The sequence below is a fragment of the Myodes glareolus genome, chromosome 26 (assembly GCF_982192425.1).
Source record: "Myodes glareolus chromosome 26, mMyoGla1.1, whole genome shotgun sequence".
Taxonomy (NCBI): Eukaryota; Metazoa; Chordata; class Mammalia; order Rodentia; family Cricetidae; genus Myodes; species Myodes glareolus.
The window spans coordinates 23683953-23708266 of NC_142051.1; the positions used below are offsets into that span (position 1 = coordinate 23683953).

General features: G+C 39.1%; 1 protein-coding gene across 1 annotated transcript in view; it reads left to right on the forward strand.

The window, feature by feature from the left end:
• The window catches only part of Otogl (otogelin like), a 117044-nt gene that overhangs the window by 14712 nt on the left and 78018 nt on the right, over positions 1 to 24314 (forward strand). Inside the window, exons 6-17 of the mRNA XM_085683473.2 lie at positions 2910 to 3016; positions 3207 to 3332; positions 4941 to 5049; positions 5837 to 5883; positions 6315 to 6460; positions 8081 to 8204; positions 10054 to 10231; positions 14460 to 14584; positions 16854 to 17063; positions 19600 to 19765; positions 20350 to 20424; positions 22884 to 22936. Coding sequence (XP_085539599.2) covers positions 2910 to 3016; positions 3207 to 3332; positions 4941 to 5049; positions 5837 to 5883; positions 6315 to 6460; positions 8081 to 8204; positions 10054 to 10231; positions 14460 to 14584; positions 16854 to 17063; positions 19600 to 19765; positions 20350 to 20424; positions 22884 to 22936 — 1466 coding nt within the window. The remainder of the gene's footprint in view (positions 1 to 2909; positions 3017 to 3206; positions 3333 to 4940; positions 5050 to 5836; positions 5884 to 6314; positions 6461 to 8080; positions 8205 to 10053; positions 10232 to 14459; positions 14585 to 16853; positions 17064 to 19599; positions 19766 to 20349; positions 20425 to 22883; positions 22937 to 24314) is intronic.

A 24314-nucleotide genomic window follows, 5' to 3' on the forward strand; every position in this document is an offset into this window, starting at 1 on the left:
ATGTCTTTGTTCTTTTTCTCAAACTGACCTTTTCCCTTTCAAGATTTGCAAAGGTGGGCTTGTCCCTTCTTTCTCATTTATATAGAACTAAAAATTGTTATTCTTTCCCCACAGTGGTTTGTGTTCATTGTTTCGAATTTTCCTAAGTTGCTTTGTCATAGGCATCTTTAACACCCATTTCTTTTTGTAGGCTGAGATTAAGACTCATTTGGTATATTCAAGGTCACTCTGTATTCATTAATTTGGCTGCTCCAATAGCCAAAGGAACAGTGGATAAACTTAAACAGAATGTTTATACTTCTTTCATTTAAAAGTTCAAGCCAGTAATTGCTCTTGGATTAACATCATGGCTCTTTTCTATAAACTTCACAGTGACTTTGCAGTCTTGTTAATACAGGGTGTCCTTGTTTCTGTTCTCAACTTCAAGGCCTAAACTGGCTCCTCTTATTCTTCATGTTAACTGTCAGAAAGGGAGAAAGGAAACTAAGGGATAGTATTTTTAACCTAGAATATTCATATCCAATCCTAATTCTTTGTCTTTTGAACTAGGATATAGAAACATGCCCCATACCTAGGTGTACAGAAGGCCAGTAATGTCTCTTGTATTCATACAGTCAGGAAATATGCAAGTTTCTAATAATGAAAATAAGGGAGAACTGGAGATAAAAGCATCCTTCTTCCATGTCCACATCATATAATCTCCCAACTTTTTATTTTATTTGTTTTGAATCTCTGATTTTTCTTTCTCTAGTACAAATGGAACAGAGCGGTCCGGTGTAGCTAATTTAAACTACATTACCTTGTTGTGGTTTAAATTAGCTGAACCTTAAAGCATGTGTCTGAGGTGAAAAGACTGCATTGGGGAAGAACAGGCATGTCATATGGGAAAAAGAGCATTGTGTTTGCGTTTCGTGGACACTGCCAAAACAGAAGGGAAAACTCCCAGACTAAGTTTCCACTTCTGTTTTTTCCCTTCTGGGTACTTCTTCGTACTGTCCTTCTTTTCGTTGGTAAGAAATAAATGATTCTTTTCTTTACCTCGACTGTGGAACAGATTCAGAAAGATTCTGTTTGACGAAAAGGTGAATTGACTATGGGCACACGTTCTTTTCTTGCTTCAGTAATGATGGCTCATTGAAATAGACTTGACGCCCATCTTTTGTGCTTCCTAGTTAAGCAATGTGGTACACATGGAAACACAGAAACCATGTTGCTATGGTCTCTCCTCTGAAAGTTGAATCCTAGTGGTGTAGAGAAGTGGTTTCCCAACGGTGGCACCCATCTTTGCCTCCTGCTTCTGATGGACACAGAGAAATCAAGGGCTGCCTATTAAGCTCCCCTGAAGATGTAGAATTTGAGGGAAACGATACGATCCTTCTAACTACGCCTTCTGGGTTTGCTTCGAAAAACTTGGCAGCAAAGAAATGATTTTTAGTTTTTGGCATGTTAGAGTCAATTGAATTAGAAACAACTACTATTTAATGCTTGCTTTTCTCATTGAAGTTAACTTCCAAATGGAAAATCAGCTCAGTTCCTTTCACTAAGTTAGGATAATTAATTCCTTCTTGAACAGTTTGATGTATTTCGTTCGGTGCCATAAGACTGTGTGCCTTGCATGATGCCTTCCTGGAGAAACATAGACTCTCAGTAAATGACAGATATTTTGATATTTATTGCATCATTTGGCAATCCCCAAATCACTTTCTGTGCTAACTTTCAAAAGTACTATTAATTGTAAGAAACACTCACACCTTTTAAGGTAAACCATGAGATTTCAAGGTAAACTTCTTCTAGAAACGCAACAATTTTTGATTTACACGTCCTTTCAGGAAAACTTTTCTGTTTTTGTTCTTTGAGGATTTTCTGATCCCCTGTAGTTATATGGACAGGTTTCTCTTTTGCCTTCTAAAGCTAAGTTAATTGAACTAGATAAGCTACTTGGCTCCAATTACAGTAGCACAGAATAAGGGCAATTTGAGAAGGTGGCTTTTATACCAAAGGCTGAAGACGTTAAGAGTCACAGAATGGAACATTCTTACGGTCATTATCTTTTAAGATGCTTAACTATCCAATTTTGAGTATGGACGGGATTGAAAACCAAGCTTGCTACCTTGTTAGAAACCTGTTTATTTTGAAAGCGCCTAGTTAATCTGCTCTGGGAACTGGCAGATCCCATAAGAAATTATTGTTTATAGAGCTTCTAAAGTGATTGCAAGAAAAATAATTAGAGATAATTTACTTGTGGCAATGCTGTAAAAATGTCCAGCTTTGGTGAAAGGGCTCAGAAATCTCCTTTTGAATCTTCAGTTAAATAATATTTATTAAGTCTTTGAAAAATATTTTGGACTGTTATGGCAAGAACTGATATGGTATGAGTGTAATCCTTAGGAGGGCCACGGACTATTGGGCAATTCAGAATGAGGTGCTTCCAAAAATGTTCATCCTTGATATTTTTGTAGAAATACAATTTTATCTGTTTTAATTTCACTTAATTTTTATCTACATTTAATGACTATTAAATTCTAAAATGTCTGGAATAGTCTGTGTGGAAGTAAAAACACATGCGAAGATTTAAAAATTTAAATATGAATACTTTTCATTATAATTTTACTTGACCCATAGGGAAAGTGAAAGGCTTTGATAAAGGTGTTGACATACATTGTATTAAATTTAGGTGGGTGTATTCATCTAGGATCTCTTGTATGTGTGTTTTAGACCGTTCTTGTCTCCTACAAGGTACGTCATGGAAGATATGCATCCTGACCTTAACTAATGTTAGCGTCATTATTATACAAACCCTCATTGCCTTTAACACTCAGGGGGCCCAAGGCGGATTTCTATCTAGATTTCCAAGTGTCCCTGGCTCAGTTCTCTATCTTTTTTTTTTTTTAATTTTTTTTTTTTTTTAGAACGGATGATGATGAAACTTACTGTCGGGCAGCCACCGAGTACGCGAGAGCGTGTTCTCACGCTGGCTTTCCCATTCAAGACTGGAGGGACGACTTCCCAGCATGCAGTACGTTTGTGGTTTTCAAGTCATGTATTTGACAAAAAGTTTCAGCCTTATCCTAGAATTCAGCTTGCCTAACTTCTCTAACCCATTGTAAAACCTTAAAAGATGGCGGGCATAGTTGTAAATGTACCGATTTCCTCAACCCTGCTTTTTGGAAAAAAATGACTTGTAACCCACTGTGTGCCCATTGCAGCTGATAAATGCGATGACAGCTTTGTCCATCGGGACTGTATCAGCTGTTGCCCCCCTAGCTGCACGTTTGAGAAGCAGTGTCTCGGGAGTAATCTTCACTGCCTTGATGGTTGCTATTGTGCTGACGGTAAGCGCCTTGCGAAGAAACCCTGCCTGTACTCCTCTATCGTGGTACTCGGTTACGGGAAGATCATATCTTGGTCTTGCTGTCCATTTCCTGGACATCAGAGCAACCGCAACTTTGTACCCTCGTAGCATTCAATGCTTTAAGTGACTGAGAGGAACGTGTCCTCTTCTTGAATAAAAGGGTGTGTGTGTGTGTGTGTGTGTGTGTATTTTACTTTGCAAAAAATTCAGAAACTTGGAAACTAGTATTTTTTAATTCCCAAGGTGATGAATGTATTTTCTCACTATATCATAATACTGTATATAATTTTATTTTCTGGACTATGAAAGTGAGTTTAGGAAAGAGTCTTCACAGTTTTCCATGATAAGATTTTAGTCCTGGTGTAGTTTTCATATTTGAAACGAAAATGACAACAGACAGTAGAAGTGAACTTTAAAGTTATTGTATGGATAGACAGCTATAGAGAGGGCCGAAGATGTTTTCTAGCTTCCTCTCTCTTTTTTTTGAGTGTGCAAATGAGCAATTAGTTATTATGTGTGTAAGCATCTGCACGTGGAGGCCAGAGACTGATGCTATGTGTGCGTCTTTATTACTCTCCACCGGTTTTTGGAGAAGGGGTCTCTCTGAACTGCGGAGCTTGTCATTTTGGCTAGACTGGCTGACTACCAAGTTCAAGGATTCATCTGTTCAATAACCCAGGGCTGGGATTGTATGAGAGCATCACTAGGCCTGACTTTTCTGCATCCTATAGATCGATACTCAAACCCTATACATACACAGCAAGCACTTTATTTACGGAACCACATTCTCAGTCCAACATGTTCCCTACCCTTAAAAAAAAGGGCAAATTAGGAAAAGAAGACTGGGCATGTAGCCCAGGGCTAAATTACTTCTTTAGTATTCAAAAGACCTTGGTCCATCTCCAGGTCTCAAAATGAAAAGACATAAAGGTGTTAAGTGATTTTCTCAGTGCCTTTTTTGATTTGCCAGTATGGTGAGCCAGTGGCGGTCTTGAGGTGTTTGCTTACAGTCAAACACTAGATAATGCGGTGGCTTCAGGGCTTAAATCCATGTGCTATGGTAGGCCAATCTTTTTTCCTGTAGAAACTTGCTATGAATAAGATCAGCGGATGGAAAAGCTGATTTAAAATTTGCTCCATCCTCATTTACCGTCCCAAAGTGTTAGCAAATGCACTTCGCTGAACCAGTGAGAAGCACTGTTTTTTAGTGTTTGCATGATAACAGTGTAAATCTCTTTTATCTTTGGCTGATCAGAACATAAACTAAGGATATACTTTCTCACTTCTTTCTTTCTCTTCCCTTAAAGTCCAGGAAGCACTTTTCAGCTTCCTTTCTTCTCTTTGGTAAGTATGGAGATTTTGATGGTTAAGGACAGGGAATCAAAGTTGAAATTTCATTGAACTAAACCTTTATAAGGAAGACATGACTGAGAGCCAGGTTGCTAGACTCTTCCCTGACAGTCAAGGAGCTTTTGTTTCTAGCACCTACTATAAGCAAGGTCTCAACACATGACTGAGTTGTTGTATCTTCAAAGAATGTAACCCTTATTCTTTTTTTGAGAATATAACATTTATTTGTCTTAAACAGGCCTCATAATGGACAATGGGACTTGCATTTCTTTGGAAAGTTGCCCATGTAGTTTCCATGGGTTAGCTTATTCAGTTGGTTCAAAAATTGAGCAAGAGTGCACCGAGTGGTAAGTGGTCCATGGGGAAAGAATAATTTCTAGGTACCATTCTCCTTAACAACCTGGTTCCATCCGTGAATTCTGAAACGCAGTTTGTATTTTACTTGAACTGCACACGTTCGCTATCTTTATGTGTTTGTATTCTTATTATTTCCCTTTATAATTTCATAAAATCCTCTGCCCATATGCCACCCATCCCATTTTGTTATTCATAAGCATTAATTCGCACATGCTTTTATTCTTAGAACTAGGTGTTGCCCCTGGGTTTACATACTGGATAATTTATAAAGTGACTGTCTATTGCCAATTTTTGGTCATGATCAGTAAGATTTCCAATTTCTTATTAACCTAGCTCAGGCTCAGGGTAAGCATGAGATTCCTCAAGGACACTCCCAGGCAAATATATAAGGCTACATGACCATGGTTCCTTTCTCTTTGCTGTCAGTATGCATCAAAGACATTTCATCATATAACTAACCATGTTTTCAGACGCTGGTGTCATCAGAGACCCTTTCTTTCTCCAAAAACTTCTCACTTTGTCAAGGTGGAAAGAAGGCTATAGTCTGTGTCTTCCACAAGAAGACATCTCTTTCCTCTTGTCTGCGGCTGGTGACATTAAATAGATACATAATAGATAGCCATTTATGGACCATCCAGTTCATAATGATTAGTCTAACTTTTTAGAATACTAGTCAGATAATAGAGAACCTATTATGTTTTGCCTATTAATCGATATACTGAGGTAAATGTCAGCATAATGTCTGTGTCAGGCTAATATCTTTATGATTTTATTTAGTGTATGCGTTGGTGGAGTTTGGAACTGCACTGAGCATGACTGTCCAGGTAATTTCTTCAAATGTTGAAAAACAATCTTGAAATCTTAAAAAGTAGTTTTTAATTTGGAAGGGAAAACAACACTGGCTTTCATGAATGCATCTCATATATACATCAAAACATGTAATAACATAAAACTTGCTAATAGAGGATAATTGGGAAATTGAATACATGGTACCATTGAGTAGGCAACTTTGGTAAAATTTTGTAAAAATGGGTTAATATAATGTCTAAAACTACTTGGAATAGCTATCATTTAATAATTTTTAAATGAAATTTAATAACTTAATTTGTCAGATCAGTAAATAAATTTGCACTTTAGATTTTCTTTTGAGGTATGCTTGTTTATCGTAAGTTGTCCTCTTGCTGTTCAGGAATTAACACACTTTTTCCTCCTTCCTTTCTCTGTGTTCTTCTCCTTCCTTATTTATTTCGGATAGTTCAGTGCTCTGTTGTGGGCGACTCTCATTTTACCACCTTTGATGGGCGCCATTACTCTTTCATTGGCCTGTGCCAGTACATCCTCGTGAAAGGAACTGGAAAAGATAAATTCACAATTACTTTACAGAAAGCTCACTGTGAACAGGTAAGTGCTAATGCCCAACAGAAAGCAGGGGAATAATCACAGTTTAAACTACAACTTCACACTCTGATTAAATGACAACACTGATTAACAAAATAGTCTTAATGTATTGATTTTTAATATGTCACTATTCCTAATATATCACAAAAGAATGAATAATCCTCACTGTTAGTCATGACATATATTGATGATGTCGAGAACCTTGGCTTTAGATTTATTTATATTTGCAAACAAAAATAACTCCAAGTTATTTATGTATGTTCTTTTTTTGAAACCTAATGCATGACTTCACTATAGGACTAAGCCTTAATTTATTGCCAAACTATTTGTGTAACAGGGTATTTTTTGCATAGGATCCAGTAGGTTTCATATTATTCTAAAGGGACACATAATATGTAATAATACAACATATAATTTTTTGACTTTTTATAATATTGATGTTGGATCTTTTCTTTAAATAGAAAATCAGTAATTTGTTACAAAAGGAAAAATAATCTCAAAAGTTTACCCAAGCCAAACCTTTAATAATCAGGTCGGGTAATTCTACAGAAGAATGGGGGTGGAGAAAGGATTGTAGGAGCCAGAGGGGTCAGGGACATCACAAGAAAACTCACAGAAACAACTAACCTGGAGTCTACATAAACTGAACCAACAATCAGGGAGCCTGCATGGATTTCACTAAGAACCTCTGCACATATGTTATTGTTGTGTGGCTTGGTGTTCTTGTTAAACTCCTAACAGTAGAAGAGGGGCTGTCTTTGACTCTTTTGTCTGATATTTTGGATCTTTCTTTTCCTATTACATTACTTCATCCAGCCTTCATATGAGGGGAGGTGCCTAGTCTTATGGAAACTTGATATGTCATAGCTGGCTGATAGCCATGAGAGGCCTGCCTTTTTCTGAAAGGAAAGAGAGGAATTGATTGGGGGTAGGGGGAGGAGAGGTGGGTGGAATGAGGAAAGAGAAGTTGCAGTTGGGATGTAATATGTAAAAGAAAAATAAATAAAAAAATAATTCCAATAAAAGGCCATTTTCAACAAACATTATACACTAAGTTCTTTGCTCCCATCTCCATAGTTTGTTTTTGAGATTGACTCTTGCTATGTAGCACAGTCTAACCTCAGATTTTTAACACTCTTTCTTCCTCAGCATCTGGAATGCTGGGAATATTCATGTGAGCCGGCGTGCCTGGCTCCAACTTGATTCTTTCATTGAAATTTATTAGTGTTTGAATTAGCTTTAGAATGAGTCCTAAATTGCTTGGTTGTACAATGCAATTGTCTTTCTTGACAAGTTTGTCAGTTGTACTCGCTAAGTGATGAGCCATGTATCTTAGAAAACAATTGCTGATACTTGACTGAAAATGTTGCTATTAAACAGTTTCTGCAATCTGTATCATATTTGATATATCATAGTAAGCCATACATTGTGATGGGTGGGATTATATGAAATGGATTATGTATCAGTTGTTTCATTATATCTATCATCAACATCGTCTCTATTATGTACGAGAAATTATTTATACATACTCTTTTTCTGTCTTCTCCTTTCTCTCCCTTCCTTCTCCCACCCTCCTGCCTCTGTTTCTTCTTTTCTATCACCAATACTTTGACTTTTATGCAGAACTTGGGTTTGGTCTGCCTTCAGTCCATAACTCTAATCCTGGAGGATGATTTCAACAAACAAGTGACACTCAGTAGGGGAGGCCAGATCCTCACCAGTCCCAACCATGGCTTCACTCTGAATGGTAAGAAGCAACGCTGTGCATGCATTAGCATTGATAGCAAGCACAATCTAAATGGCCCATTTTCTTCCTGTTCGATGACAAAACATCTACTGGGTACTGGTGTCGTTCTACCAAAAATACTGGAGGCCATCATATTTACTATTTTTCTCAAGTGGCCTAGAGTTTGTACAAGCAAACAGAATCTCAATATAAAGGGAGATAGAGGCCTAGGATTTGCACAAGCAATCAGATTCTCGAAATAAAATGAGATAGACTCAAAGATTTGTGTAGGATTTTCCGGGTTCGAATGAGGAGTAGCCCATCCAACACTGGGCAAAGGGCTTTCTGGGTCAAGAGAAGATTTGAAGCTGAGAAATTCTTAGGATGAAAGAGCTGAGATAGAGCTATGGAGGGAAGTGAGGGATAAGTGTGTGAAACTTATTAGGGGGATTGTATAACCGGACTGACATTGCTACATCCTTGATAGGGCAACGGAGACTATCCAGAGCTGACATCAGGAAAGCAGGTGGGGTATGAACAGTATGTCGAGGGCCTTGTATGTGGTAGTTTCCTGAGATGGACCTTGTTGATGTCTACATTGCAGCATAGATATTAAGGATATTCTTTTGCTCTCCCAGTGAGAACTCTCAGCAACGTTCCAGCTTGTGTTACATGTCAGTGTCGTTCAGGTCTCATGTTAAGAAAATTCATATAGAAATGAATATAAAATAGTTATCATTTTATGAAATGGCAATCTCATACACGTTAGCCAAATAAACAGTGAGTCTTAAGGAGTTGTAATTTGTTTCTTTCTTTCATTTTCCCTTTTTATTTGTGACTATGAGGACCGCACTGTGGGAGTGATTTTGAGATGATAGATATCAGCCATACAACATGCAGCACGCTGGCTAGTGAGGCATGGCAGAGCCAAGGAGGAGCTGCTCCAAGGCAGAGAGAGTGGAGGCAGGGGGAACACAGACTGATGAGGGTCTGTCAGAACACAAGTGGCCGGCACTTACTGCTGGATTCATTGGCGATGTTTGGGGAGGGCAATGAGGAAAATGCAGTGGTCAAAGATTTTTCAGGTCTATGGCTTTAGGGACCAAATTGCGAAATTTAAAATCTAAAAAAAAATTGATATAAGAGTAAAGAAGAACTTTTGGTGAGAAAGTCACTCCTTTAGTTTTGAGCATGAGCTTGTCTGTGTTGTGTCTCATAAAATAGTGATTACCAAGAGCTATACTTTCTATTTCTTTTTGTTGGCATTCACGAAAATATGGAATAGTTTTAAGGAAATTGATACTTCCTAATGGATCATGGCCCCTTTAGGATAACATGCCCTGCTACACCACATCATATACATACATACATGCACACACACTTCGTCCCCCATAAACATACATAAATGACATATACACACAAATATACACATACGCAGGTCACACACCACACCTCCACCCCAAACACACCCCATATAATCAAACACCACATCTCTGCTACACTATTCATTCCCACTGCACACATACATATACATGTACACCACACATGCCAGCACGCACACTCTGAGAACGATGATTAGAATGCAAATGTCTAAGATACCCACTTTGAGATGTTTGACAATGGGAATTACGTGTTGATAGCAGTTCACATGGAATGCTGCCAAAGACTGTGAAAGTGAGAGAGAGGGAAGGAAACAAGAGAAAACAAGAAGCCATTAGGAAAGATTCATCCCTGGAGCACGGACAAGTCCTGCCAGCTGCCTACACACTTGCAGGTGTCCTAGAGGGACAGGCCTAGTGTCATCCTCGGTCCTTTCAGAACACTGTCTCTGTGCGACAAGACTCATTTATATATGTTATTTTCCCTCCAGGCATTGTGGAAATCCAAACTCTGTCATCCTTATTCATTCTTCTGAGAACCACCTTTGGCTTAAAGATCTTGTTTGCTATTGATGGAGAAAGAATTTACATACAGCTCTCCGGTGCATGGAAAAGAAGGACATTAGGGCTGTGTGGCACCTTTAATGGCAACATCAGAGATGACTTTCTGTAAGTGTGATTTATGTACAGCTCATTGAGTGTAATGACTGTCAGTTTAGAGGAGGGCGATTCATTAAAAAATGTTTACATAATGAACAGGAGGTCAGCAATCGCTGGCGAAGCACTTCACATATACCATCATATTTAACTTGTATAGCCACCCCCCAATTAGTGTTCTTGTCTCAGTAATTAGAGAAGAAACTAAGACCCCCAAGGGACAAAAAAGTCATTCAAGGTCACTTAGGATTTCTTAAAAGTTTTCCCACTTAAGACCCCTTTTATCCATGAACTTTTATGCAATTCTACATAAAATTGAAATATATATATGAAACATATAGTGATAATAAGCTATAAGAAAAATTATTTTAAACAATCCTTTGCTATAATATAATTTTACCATTTAAGATGAAAGTAAACTTGCATAGTGAGAAGACGACTGTGTTTTTACACATGAATTGAATATGCCCTACTGCAGGACGTACAGCCCGATTCACCTAATATTTTGGTTTTATAATCATCAATACTGAGAATGCTGTTTCACATAAAAAATGTAGGAAAAAACGGTAGAGCCGCGTTTAAAGTCATTTCAGATGTTCTTGAAAAATTTGTCCTAACCTCAAGCCAAAATTTGGTGACTTTCAAAGCAAGACTCAAATCAGCAAGTAAAATGCTCAAAAATCAAGTGTTCTATCAATACAGTCCAAAGATACATTAATTTGATCTTTACATGAGGGAGGAATGATGGTAGAAAACATGAAAAATACGCTTTCTGAAACAAAGCTGTATGTTTGCGTAAGAGTCAACGTCTTTGTGCGGCTTAAACACCACAATTCACGGCATACAATATTCTGGATTGAAACCTACAGTGTAAGCCGAAGTTGGCCTTGACTCCCTGGTCTGTTTGCTTCCACCTCCCGAGCATTAGTATTATAGGCACCTGTTCCATGTGTGACCTCATTTGTCTTGGAATTTAGTTTGGGCGGTTGCTTTTTCAGAAACCTTTGATTGCTGCCAAACTTGTAATGACCACCTTTCATTTGCACGACTCCATATGTGTCCTGACCACACTTTAACAAACCATGAACTAGCTAGCCCACATTCTGGAGTGATGCTTGACTTGACTTCATGCAATGGGAGTCAGGATGTGGCACACTGCTGCCGCCTGCGCTCTCCTCGGCTACATAGCAAGTTCAGGCATCTGCTTTTAGAACCTTGCAACCTTTTAGAAAATCCTAATGTTATCTGTATTAATTATTATTTACAGTAAGTGCTAGTTTTGTTTGGCACTCCTGTTAGTTATGAGACAAATTTGGGTGTCTAAGTTCGTTGGATTTTTCTGAAAGTTGCTGTTGCATTGCAATAAATTACATCTGTCTCCTTGATATGAGAATGTGCTTTGGCAACACCTGTTCGAACCAACAGTTCTTAGTTCAGGGTCATGTTGGGAGTACTGGTCCTTTGGTCCTAAACCCACTGGGAGCCAGTTAAGTAATGACTGGGCACTCATCCTCTGCAAACTGATGTTACACTATCAAGGAGGGATTTTAACTATTAGGAAACATGGAATTAAAAGCTAACAACCCTGATGGCTGTCAGGAGTGGTTGAGAGCTGGGCTGAAGGTAGAGCTAGCGGAAGGGAGTTATTGACCAGTGGATGACTAGAGATCTTCCATCCAGCATAGGAACAAGCGTCGATGTGTTAGATACTTGAACATTGGTAAGAGGCTAAATGACAAATTTCCTCTTGCAATAATGACAAGAATACGAGGTGTCATCTGTGTCCGTTAGCTCGGCTCAACCATTGCAGAGTGGATACGTGTAACGTTAAAGAATTGTATTGTACATACTAAATACGGACAATTTTAAGTTGGCTTGTAATATCCATATAAAAGATTCTAACAAAGAACTATTTAGTGACAGGTGAGGTAGAAGCTAATAGCACACACATAGTATATTGAGGTAATTTCAAAATAATAAATGCTGCCCTTTGTGGTTATAATCAGAAATAGAGTATAAGCATAGAGGTCGCTGTGGGCTGAGCATCCAGGGAATATGTCATAGAAGAGCTGTTCTCTAAATAACATGTGACTCTTTTCCCCCCAAGTACCTCCACACATAATCTTTCCCTCTGTGGTTTTTCCCTTTGTAATATTAATCATAAACTCTGGTTTAATATTCAAACCAAGCAGACAATATTTGCTTTGCAAAATTGAGTTTATATCTAGCCGAAGTCAAATCTGGATTAGCTGTGAGGAGAATATCATTTATTGTTTTTTGCACCAAACTGCATGGGTTGTGAGCATTTGGAGGCTACTACCCTTGGTCACTGTAATCATAGAACTTGCTCATCCTGGATAGACAGCCGAACTGAGTAGAACTTTTAACCATGCATCAAGAAGTTCATTGGATGTGTAATGAGCTAACAAGAACTGATCCTTTAATTAGAAGCTTTAAAAGTAAAGTTTATCTTACATTATCTCTAACGTATTTTATTTACTTTCAGATTTTTTTTTATTTACTTGAAGTTAAAATAACAATGTCTCTATCACATTTTCAAAACAGAAACCAGGCTAGGAGGCTTGGCTCACATGTCCAGAAAAGACATTAAGCCTCTTTCTTGGCCTTGTTTGTCAGAATGGGTTAGCAGTCAGAGTTTAACAGATGGCAGATCTGTCTGCCACTCTCCGAGGCACCAGTCCCCTCCATGCATAAACATTCAGGCGCGATAAGGATGCAGGATAATATTTCAGTCAGAGATAACTCTTGAACATTGTTTAGCTTTTCAGCTAAAGTAGTTAAAGTTCTTTACTTGACAAAGGTTAATGCGAATCTACAAACATAGTTTAATGGAAAAATATTAATTGGGAATTTATTTTACATACCCTGTTGGAGTCAGTCAAGTATGATGAGCTGAAAGGCCATTTTATAAAGTGAAATACAATAAATAAACAGGCCTACATTCTGGTTCCTATCTTTAACCAATTTATTGTTTTAAGTCAACCAAGTGAAATAAGAGAGCCAGGCTCCGGGTAGCTCCTCCTGGGAACCCTGACATATTTTGCTTTCCCTGGGAGGAGGCAGGGAGAAGAAAGGCAAGGAGGGACATTAATAGAACTCAGGCAGTTTCCTGAATTTTAATACCTTCATCTGAACAAATAGAGACTTTTATTTTAGGCTTCTTATAGTTCTTTAGCATCCTGGGGGCTTGTTGGAAAGTAGGAAAAGGAAGGAGAGGATGCAGGGGATGAGGGGAAATGTCACCCAATGTCTTGTGCATCGTTTTCTTTCTCTCCTTTCTGTGTCGTTGAAGAACTGGTCTCAGTTAGCTGGTGACCGAAGCACTGACCTTTTAGCGTGCTATGAGAGCGGAAGTCAAGCCTGGACTTCTGCTCAGACACATTGTGGCTGGGAGTACAGGCCTAGATATCCTCCAGGAGACTGGATTTGCCTTCGTGACCCATATAAGTAGACTTCACAGGGCCTGGACTGATAGGGAATCACTTAGCCAATGTTGGCTGTTGAATTAATGAGTTTTGAGGGCCCCTGAAGGTGGAATTTCATATTTGGTTCCTTGACATTGTAGTCTCACTTTAAAAGGGTGATTGTTTCTCTTCTGTTTTGGTCTGCAGAGGAAACTGAAGACGTGAGGAAATTTGAAGGAAGGGTGACAGTCTATCAATTTTTACACCAATTTTAATGGTATTGATTTTGCTCAGTATTTCAGGCCTTACAATATAAATTGATATAATGAGTCGAGAGTATAGGCCATTTTACCTTATGCTATTTGCCATTAGCTTGAATAGACCATAGGAACTTTGCACTTCTACATTCCCACACTTACCCTAATCCACACTCAGACTGAGTTTTTGGTGATGTGGGTACTGTGGGAGCCAGGGCTGATCTTTTGTTTTCTTGGATACCAGCTTAATGAAACTGGTCAACATTTCTCTGAGATACTTTCTTGCTTCTTTTATAAAGTGGGCATAAGGAAGATTTCATCACAAAGCACAAATGAAGATTCAATCACATTACATATGTCCATAATTTCCCACCTTGAAAAATCTCAGTTACGGGAAACTGAAATGTTTATGTTTCTTAGAAATTGCTAGCCAACGTGAGGTTCTAAGATTTATTTGAACATTAAGAAAAGGAACGTTTAGTTATTGGAATATTTGAAGGCTATGCATGAATAAGGTGAAGGAGAGAGACGATGATGAACAGTTTCTTGACTTTCCAGCTCTCCGTCGGGCATGATAGAAGGAACCCCACAGCTTCATGCACATGCATGGAGAGTTTCCTCCACTTGTTTTGCTCCTGTCCACGTCCCGATGGTGGACCCCTGTAACATCAACCAACAGAACAGTAAGTCTTCCTTTTTGCATGTAGACTTAGGGGGAGATGCTCAGTATGTTACTCCAATTTTGGAACATTATGCTATGATTTGAAATTATGATTTATTCATTATGTAAGAGCACTGCCATTCCTTATGTGTTTTTGTTCAGTCGTATGCCTACATCCATGCCTGTTAAATGCAATTAAGGATATTTAAAAGAACAGAAAACACCCCATTACTTTGCATTTAAAAACTTACAGATCATGGGTATTTATAATTTTTCTTCTTCTTAAACACAGTCTGTGTTTTGGGGTTTTGGATGCTGGAAGCATCCTACTACTGCTGTCAGACTTTTGGGATGCTCAGTTTCAATTTCATAGTGTGATAACTCAAGTACATCTCCTATTTACTTCTATGCACAGCATCCATTATAGCTTTATGAGCAGGGAGTCCATAATTTAGTTTGGATGTGCTGGGAAGAACAGATAATCTTACTTCCAATACTTAAAAAAAGAAATTAGATGTTTTTAACTTGATGAGGAGGATTGTCAATCTCTCTCTTTAATCTGAAGATTAAATCTGAAGATTAATCTGAAGAGTACTGGAATCTTGGCCTGTATCATTTATTACTTTGACGTCCCATTTCCATTTTTCCTCCATTCCATCCTGATACTTTAAAAATGAGTTCACTTCTTCAACTAATCTCAATTGGTTTTTAATATCTTGTTTCTAACATTGACAATTTCCTTCTTGTTGTTGCTGTGACTTCATTATTTATAAGTTGCCCTGTAAAGGTTTCATGGAATTCTTGCAAAACTGTGCCTTCTGTCTGTGGTCTTTATCAGCCTCCACTATTTCCGTTTTACCATATTTTTTTATTGCTTTGCTTTCACACTTGATGCCTTCTGTGGTGTATGCTTTAGAGATTTTCTCTTTTGCCTTTGCTGTGAACTATGATTTCTTGAAAACCCCAAACACGCAAATTAAGAAAGACCCAAGAAGAAGGGAAAAACGATTAAAAGACAGTAACTTTGAACCAAATTCTTGATATTTTCTCACAAGGATCTTCTTGAGTTACCTCTTAAACAACAGCAGCATGATTTGATCTACAATTTCTTAGAACACAAAGGAATGGCCTCATCAGTGCATTAGTTTACTCTTTCAGGATTCTTGGGGTTAGGATTATGTCTCCCAACTGTGTAGAGTCATTTGTTTTGCATATGCATGCATATTTAATGCAAAATAGTGTTTAGGTAACTACTAGAATTTTTATTATTAATAAATATGTCAGATCTGGGAGGAGTTGGAGGAAGAGTCGGGTGGTGAATATGATAAAAATGCATTGTATTAAATTCTTGAAGAATTAGTGAAAATATGTCATATTGTAATTAAATATGCTCGGTGTCCTCAACAAAATGAATTCAGTATTGTTCCTTGAAAGTAAAATATCTGATGTCCATCTGCCTCTCAGTCACAATGACAATACAAAGACTGACTGGTTTTTATCTATGAGGAAACCAATGCATGTAAGGTACACTTACATCAAGGAACCACATACCTCACCTTTCTCCTTTTTCTGGAAGATCTCAGCTCCCTGATCTGGTCAAACTTGTTTTGCTAGTCCTACACTGGAATGTATTCGGTCAAGGACTGATTTGAAGTTGCGATTGTACAAACTTGCTTCAAATACTATAATGACTGTTGTGTCTCCGAGACTTCAAAATATATTTCAACTCCTAATTTCTGTCCATTGTTCACCCATTCTTTCACACATAGATTTATTATCCAAACAAGAGTGAACTATTCATGTTTGCTAGATATTGGCCACTGCATTGTGTAGATGTTGAATCGAATGACTGTGACATCTGCCCCATTGTCTTTCACCCCTGAGACTCCATTGGAATGCAATGATTGCTAGACCTGGAGTAATGTGTTTTCAGACTTATCAGCCTATCCGTTATCGGGAACCACTTTTCTCGTGCACAGAGGCCAGGAAGTAATAATTGCCCTGTCCTCACAACAGGTTTCCTGAGGCGATCTTCAGGCTGGGGTTGACTGAGGCTACCACTTCTGTCAGCCTTTCCTGTTTCTCAAGCTATTCAGGAACACTGTATTTTTGGCTAAAAGACAATTGAATGTGTTTTCAGTGCTGTTACCTAGGTTGCTCAACATATTGACTCTCGTTTAAAGTAGCAATACAATTCTAGGAAAGGTTATACTTGATTAGGTTTGGTACCCCATTCTTAGGGTAATACCTGGCCTCGTTTACAAAAGATTCATGGCTTCTTGTTCTGTTAGTTGGGTACGCAGCCCACTGTGATGTCATCCACCAGGAGCTTTTTGCTCCTTGCCACGTCTACGTGAGTCCAGGGCTGTACTATCAGCTGTGCCGCCATGACGCGTGCAAGTGTGGAAGCTCCTGCCTGTGCAACGCTCTTGCCCACTATGCCTACCTATGTGCCCAGCGTGGTGTGCCCATTGATTTCAGATCGCAGATCTCCTTCTGTGGTGAGTATGACAGCACAGGCAGATGACCAGGTAACTCTTTTGATAGGGTTGTATTCACAATGGCCACTTTTGACTTTATAAAAGAGATGTCAATATTGTATGTAAATTAGTTGAAGTATTCTTATAGTGTATAAGTATTGAACATAAATGAATATAGAGTTAGGTTTCAACTAGATATATGTTGGATAAAAGAACTAATAACATAAGGATTGAGTACTATAGTGTTTGTAAGAGACTCTTCATTTAAATTTGTGGAGTTAGAAGAGGGAGAGAGAGAGAAGAAGGAGTGAAAGGAGGAGAGAGATACACAGAGGAAAACACTAATAACTGTTACTTATTACAAAGTTAGAGTATGATTATTTATATTGAAAGAAGCATTAGAAATAGTTGGAAAATTTGAAAATATTCTTATCCTGGAAATATCATATCTAAACAGTGAAGAATATGGAAGAAGATGATGCTCCAAGTGATACAACTGAGCTGTAGTTAGACAGGTACACTATGCAGTAGGCAGTTGCTAGTTCGTCTTCTTGATTCCTAATACTTCTAATTATGATGTCTGCTGTTCCATATAAGAGAAATTCTATATGTGCCCTATAATTATTTTTCCAGCACAACTCTTAGACCTCCTGGTTTTGTTTTGTTTTTGTTTTGACTCTTTTTTTTTTAAAAAAAGGAAGTTTACTGAAAACTGTTAAATTTATTGTTTCATACAGCCCACTCTCATGTTATAGAAGCAGGGCTCAGGGCCTATAAGGCTGGGAATACGAGCTCATAGACCCTTACACACCTGACCCCTGCCCTAGTCCCCTTTTCAATTGAGGTTTCTCATCTCTGAGAAGTCACCTATGGTTCTTCCAGTCTCCTGTTGTGTTGGCGGGGAGCCTAACCGTTAATGGCAGAGCCATCTCTCCAGCCTGGCTCTTCCACGTTCTGGTTTTTATAAGGGTTTTCCCATTCTCACAAGAGTGAAATCTAAGATCTAAGGCAACTAGGATCAACACCCCCTCCTCTACTTCAGAGTTTGCGCGTTAGTTCTCTCCTTGCTTATGGTGTCTGGAATCTTCTTCACTTCCGTTCTCACAAAGTTACATTACACACCTAACGTAATTTTAATTATGTTTGAGTCAGAATGATCAAGGTGTTTTATTTAAAATCTTTGTTTACCTTAAATAAGTAAAAATGTTAAAAATAGTATTCCTATTAGTTCTTTGAAAATTTCAAATGTTTTTTAATTTACTATTTTCTTTCTGAGAATATTACATGTGAGCATTCTATCATTTGCCCTGCCCTTCCCCCTCCAACTGCTGCCGTTTTCCCCATTCCCTCTCAAAGTTAAGACTTCTTCTATAATTATTATTACTGCATATTTTTGCATAAATACAACCTGCTGAGACTATTTAATATTACTCATATATATGCATTTATGGCCAAGCACATGGAATTAGACAGCCTATCAGGGGCTGAAGACAAATTGATTCTTAACAACTATTAATTGCCTATGGTTATTCATCTAGGGGTAGGAACTGAGGAGAATTCCCCCATCCACACTGCTATGTCAGCTGGTGCTGTCATTGTGTAGATCTACTTTAGGTTATGTTTAACTAGTTGCCTGCCATTTTTAGTTCCATTTGACCGAAAGAGAAGTTGGAAGTTTTTTTGAAATAAAAAAGCATAAACATGACTTAAAGAAACAAACACTGTATGGATCAATAAGATTAAATTGCATCACATTTATAGACGAATGCTTATTTAGGTTTCAAGAATATGGTTAATGTGATGATGTCCATACTGGTTAGTTTTTGTCTACTTGACACAATGAGAACCATCTGGGAAACAAGGATCCCAACTGAGGAAATGCCTCCATCAGAGTGGTCTGTTACCATAACGGTGAGGCATCGATTGTGAATTGATGAAGGAGAGTGCAGCTCACCACGGGCAGTGCCAGACTCAGATAGGTTGTTCTTGGGTTGTTTAAGAAAAGGTAACTGAACATGTACCTCAAAACAAGCTAGTAAGTACCTTTCCTTTGTGCTACTCGAGTCTGGTCCTGTTGGCGTTCCTGTCTTGGCTTTTCTTTGTGATGGACTGCAGTTAGGATGCGTAAGCCAAATAAACCCTTCCTCTCTCAAATTGGTTTTAGTCAGTGTTTTATCAAAACAATGATGAGCAAAGTAGGGTAAAGGAACAGCACTATGAAGGTTTAAATGTCACACAGGAATTTACTCAGACTGTTAAAGACATCATCTGTAAGAATGAATTAATATGGTACAGAAATTAAGAATGGCACAGAATGTCTACTTAATAGCCTTTCTGAGGAATAGGAATTTCACTTCCATGTTACACCCTTAATGAGGCCATCTCTCTGTTTGTCTATCTATTCATTCATTCATTCCTTGATTTTATTATCAAATCTGTGATGCATTTACTGCTACAAGATAGTGTTTGCCGCATGTCTTATATCTACTTTGGACCTATGAGTGAGCATATGTTTCTATGCGTGGGGGCTGTGTAAGTGACGCTTGTTTGTCCACAGCCGTGGTGTGTCAGAAGGGCATGCTGTACCATCACTGCTCCTCATTGTGCCTCCGCTCCTGCACCTCCCTCTCCTCCCCTGAGCAGTGCAACGACGACTGTGCGGAAGGATGCAACTGTCCCGAAGGCAAATTCTACGAGGACACCCTTAACTTCTGTGTGCCGATGTAAGTCACAGAGATGGCAGGACGACAGCCAGATTGTGTCTGATTTCCCTCTGATAGGTCAAATGAACTTTTGCTCATGGTTCTTTACATGGCTAAGTATCTTTTTCCTCCTTTTGTTATTTACCTTTTTCTTAATGTGCTGAGATACTCACAGGAAGTTACAGAAAGTAGTAAAGATTCTCCCAGTTAATCCTAAGGCTTTTTCCTACTTGATTTCTCCACACCCAAAATCACAAGCAAGATTGACATTTCCTTTTCACATGAGTGGTAAGATTGTAGGGTCCATTCTCAGAAAGGGCTTAGCCCTCAGAGGAAGCAAAGACTTTGGTTTGCACATAGGAGTAAAAGACACAGCAGGTGTATTTTCCTGAAATGCATCCGGAGACTTTTCTTGCGACTTAACTAGCAGTTGAGAAGTATTTTGATCTTCAAACTCTCTAATTACTATGTCCAGTTAGTTTCTGCTATTTGCACATCAGAACTGTGAATGGTGGCCAGTCGCAGAGCAGGGAGTCAATTTGCCATTTCAATTGTGTTGGAAAAATTCATATCTTATTTTATTTACTTTGCCTGTCTGCTTATAGCTATCACTGCCGGTGCCATTACAAGGGGAGCGTTTATCAGCCTGGGGAGCTCATTCCAACACCCTCAGGATTATGGTAGGTGTCAATGCATATATTAACTGCATATATATCACATTGGAATGTGGAATAGGAAATGCCTGAGACATGTACTGGTGAAACAAAAGCCCTTTAATAGATTTTGCTTCTTTAATAGATGTCAGCAATGGGGTAGTAATTCAAACTGCACCCTGAGGGCTTATAGGTTCATGGTTCATCTACTGGCTCAGAAAAGCATCGATTCTGGAATGGATCAGAACAATAACATACACAGGGGTCACTTATCTTCTCCTGACATTGATCAAACTTGTTCAATAGCTCTGATAGGATAACACCCATTCCAGATATAACCTGTCTACTAAGTGAAGGCATGTCCACATGGCAGGACCAGTTTATCTACGCCTGTCTCCCAGCATCCTTCTTCTAGCTCCCTGCAGGTTCTCACAGCTGATCCTGAAGTGTCGATGATGCCAACAACTGTATAGAGCCAGAGTGGTGTGTTTTCTGTTGTCCTAATACTGTTCTCGGCCTGCTATATTTATTATTAATTAAGCACTCATGACTGTAACTGCAAGAGATAAGGGTCTGCCATTTTATCCCGATTCACACAGGAGCAGAACGAGGCACGTGTAATTAAGCAACCTGATAACGATGCTGGGATTTATGCCCAGGCACCTGGCTTGGCAGGGTTTGCTCCTCGATTGCAGGCCTTGCTTCATGGCTCATTTTGTATCGATGATAAACTATCATTCACACTCTTTTTTATAATTATTTCCATCTCTCTCCCACCCCCTGATTAAAACACAAAGACTCCATTGCATCTTGTGTGTGTGTGTGTGTGTGTATGTGTGTGTGTGTGTGTGTGTGTATGTAGAATATACCACTATCTACAGTTTCCCAAGCTAGAAATCTGAAAATCGTTCTGACTCCTTTCTTATGCTCAACACACTCAGCCTTCAAAACCCTAGCAATCTTGGATTTAGGTTGACTTTATTTTTTTTCACATAGGTGAACTTTATTTTGTTCTTCCTATCCCAGTGCCTTAACAATAACACTCAGCTCTTCTTTCCTGCACCTTTCTAGCGATTGCCTTTGTTTTATATTGCTGTAAGAAAATACCAGAGGTCAGGCACTTTGTAAAGGTTTACTTAGCTCAATGTTACAGGAGTCAAGAACATTGGGTCCACAGGGAAGAGAGAACCAAGGGAGCCACCTGCTCATAACAGTCACCCTTGTAAACAGTCCATTTCTGAGAGATTAATAATGACTTGCTTCAGGCAATAAACATCTTTATCTCTTTGAGAAGTAGTTCTCCATGACCAAATCAATTTGTGCCTTAAACCCCACCTTCTAACAGTGTCATAAGAGTTTGAGAGCGAATAAACTCCAGCAAAACAATTGCCTGAAAGTCTCCTTGTCTGTGCTCTCCTCCCAAGTATTGGAAAAGCCTTCTTTTGAATTTAATATCCTTAATTTTATTTATTTAAATTTAGTAAAATTAAAATCCATCCTTGCTTAGTGCCCAAAATAAAACCAATTAGCACCGTGACCTTGTTTGCTACCCTGTCAAATGCCTCTGCCCCGGGAGAAGTATCCTAAGAAGATCTGATTGTCTCGGTTCCTCTGTGGTATTTGAGGTATTAATACACCTGAGTGACATTCTATTGAGAAAAATGTGGGCACATGGCTTGCATGTGATGTGGTCCTTTATATGACAGTTGCTTCATTTTGCAAGTACAGAACACAGGCTCTGCCCCAACGCCGAAGGGAAATCTGTGCTGGAGTCCCCGAGGACTGGTGTGTGTGCCTATTATGTTGTCATCTTAAGGCATTTGCAAGCTTCGTTTGTCTGTATTTGGTTTTCTCTTAATGTCACAAGCAATCGCAAGGCTGCTGTGACTCAATTCATCTTTACTGATGCTGCCCCAGGATGGTGGCCTTAACATTCTAACTGAACTTCACACTTCCATGTTTAAAGACTGCGGCAGCTCAACTCAGGAGGAAAAAAAATTTAGCATCAGAGCAGGGTCTGGCTTTACCTCTTTGCTTTCCCGGCACATGATTGAGCAGAACAGTGGTTTGTATCTTGTAGTTTGTATATTTCCACTAAGCATTAGAATCTTTCTGTCTGATCTAAGTCATAACCCCCTTCTATCCTTTAGTATTGTTCAGGGCTTATTACCCATGACTACATAAATGCCTGTTATGAACAGATTTTTAAATCTTTTAAATGTTTTTTTTCCTCTTAAATTTTAAACGTATTTGTGTGCTGAGTGTGTTACATTGTATAAATCAAATTGCATCTTTTCCCCTGTTGCTAGAAGCACTTGGGCCAGGCCATTCACAATAATGGGGTGTTTTTCTCCTCATGTCTCTCACCAGGCCCCTTACGTGGAAGAATTTGATCAAATATGTCCAAATGAAATAGCTGTCTTCAATAATTATTTGTATGAAGCCCCCTTTGGCGGTCTATAAATTAACAATTTCTTTACTTCTAGCCAGTGTTCAAATGGGACTGTGAAGTGTGATGAGTCAGCAACACCCTCTACTGGTGAGTTCCAGATATTTTCCTGTGGAGTGTGTATCTCAAGAAATGTCTCAGAGGTTAAGAGCACTGCCTGCTCTTCCAACGGTCCTGTGTTTGATTCCCAGCAACCACATGGTGGTTCACAACCATCTGTAATGAGGTCTGGTGCCCTCCTGAGGAAGAGACCTGGTCAGTCCTCCTCATGAACTTCGACCATGAAACCCAATATGGACAAGTTCAACAGAACCACCATGTATGGGCTGCCCATGCATGCTTCAACATTGCCAGGGCATGCGTTTTGTTCATTCAATTTCATGTATCTCAAACACTGCTTCTTACTTTAATGCTAGAAGGCATCCAGTCCCTCCCAGGCTTCCTTACCCAAGCACGTACATGCAGTAATATCACGTAGTCAGCATAGCATTCCAATGGTTCCTGACTTTCTTCACATCAAGAGTTGGAGTATATGAGGGACAGTTAGAGAGGTGAGCGTATGAGGCTGCCCCCAGAAGTGGCTCTCAACTGTCCTGATGCTACAACTCTTTAATCCAGTTCCTCATGTTTTGCTGCCTCCCACCCGTAAAGTTACTGAATCGCTGCTTCATAACCACAATTTTGCTACTGTTATGAATCATAATATAAATATTTTTGGAGGGAGAGGTTTGCCAAAGGGGTGTGACCCACAGGTTGAGAACCCCTAGATTAGTGCCACAGCTGATCAGCTGAGGCCTGTAACCTTTACACTGCCTACCCAGGCACCACTTCGGGTAGCCAAAAGGTTTGAGGGAGCTAGCCCCGATGCTGGCTGTAACACCGCTGTGGATCAGAAATCAGAAAACTCTGTCTTAGACTAACACTTCACAGTTTTCAATGCCTGCACAAAGTGCTGGTGGTCTTGCTGAGACCTGGTTCTGATTCCGGAGCAATGCTATCGATTCTGAATGTCTACCAATGGTCAAGGAAATGTCAGTGCTCCTGGGCCCTGGGGTGTGTCTTGGTAGCAGGGTTCGAGTATTAGTTGCAACGAGTTGAATAGCATAGGAGAAGAACATGGTGACACACTCCTATAGGCCAGCAGTGAGGGGTTGGAGGTAAGGCAGTCTGGATTGCAAGGAAAGAGTCAGCTATGCTGAGTTAGAAGCAAACATGGCTTATGTAAGACCCCATTATAAAAAAGAAAATAGAAACAATAGGTTAATAAAAATATGTCAATTGCCATTTCTCTTAGAACGTCACCTTCCCACTAGAGTGTGTATCCTGAAAAATCTCCCAGTTAGGGGACGGCATGAATCTGTATTTCTGTCAAACTTTCAGGGACTACAGGACAATTCTGGGCAAACGACAGTTCTTGGTTCTCATTCTGTTAGGTAGTGAGATTTAGGCTCGGTTACTTATTTGAACA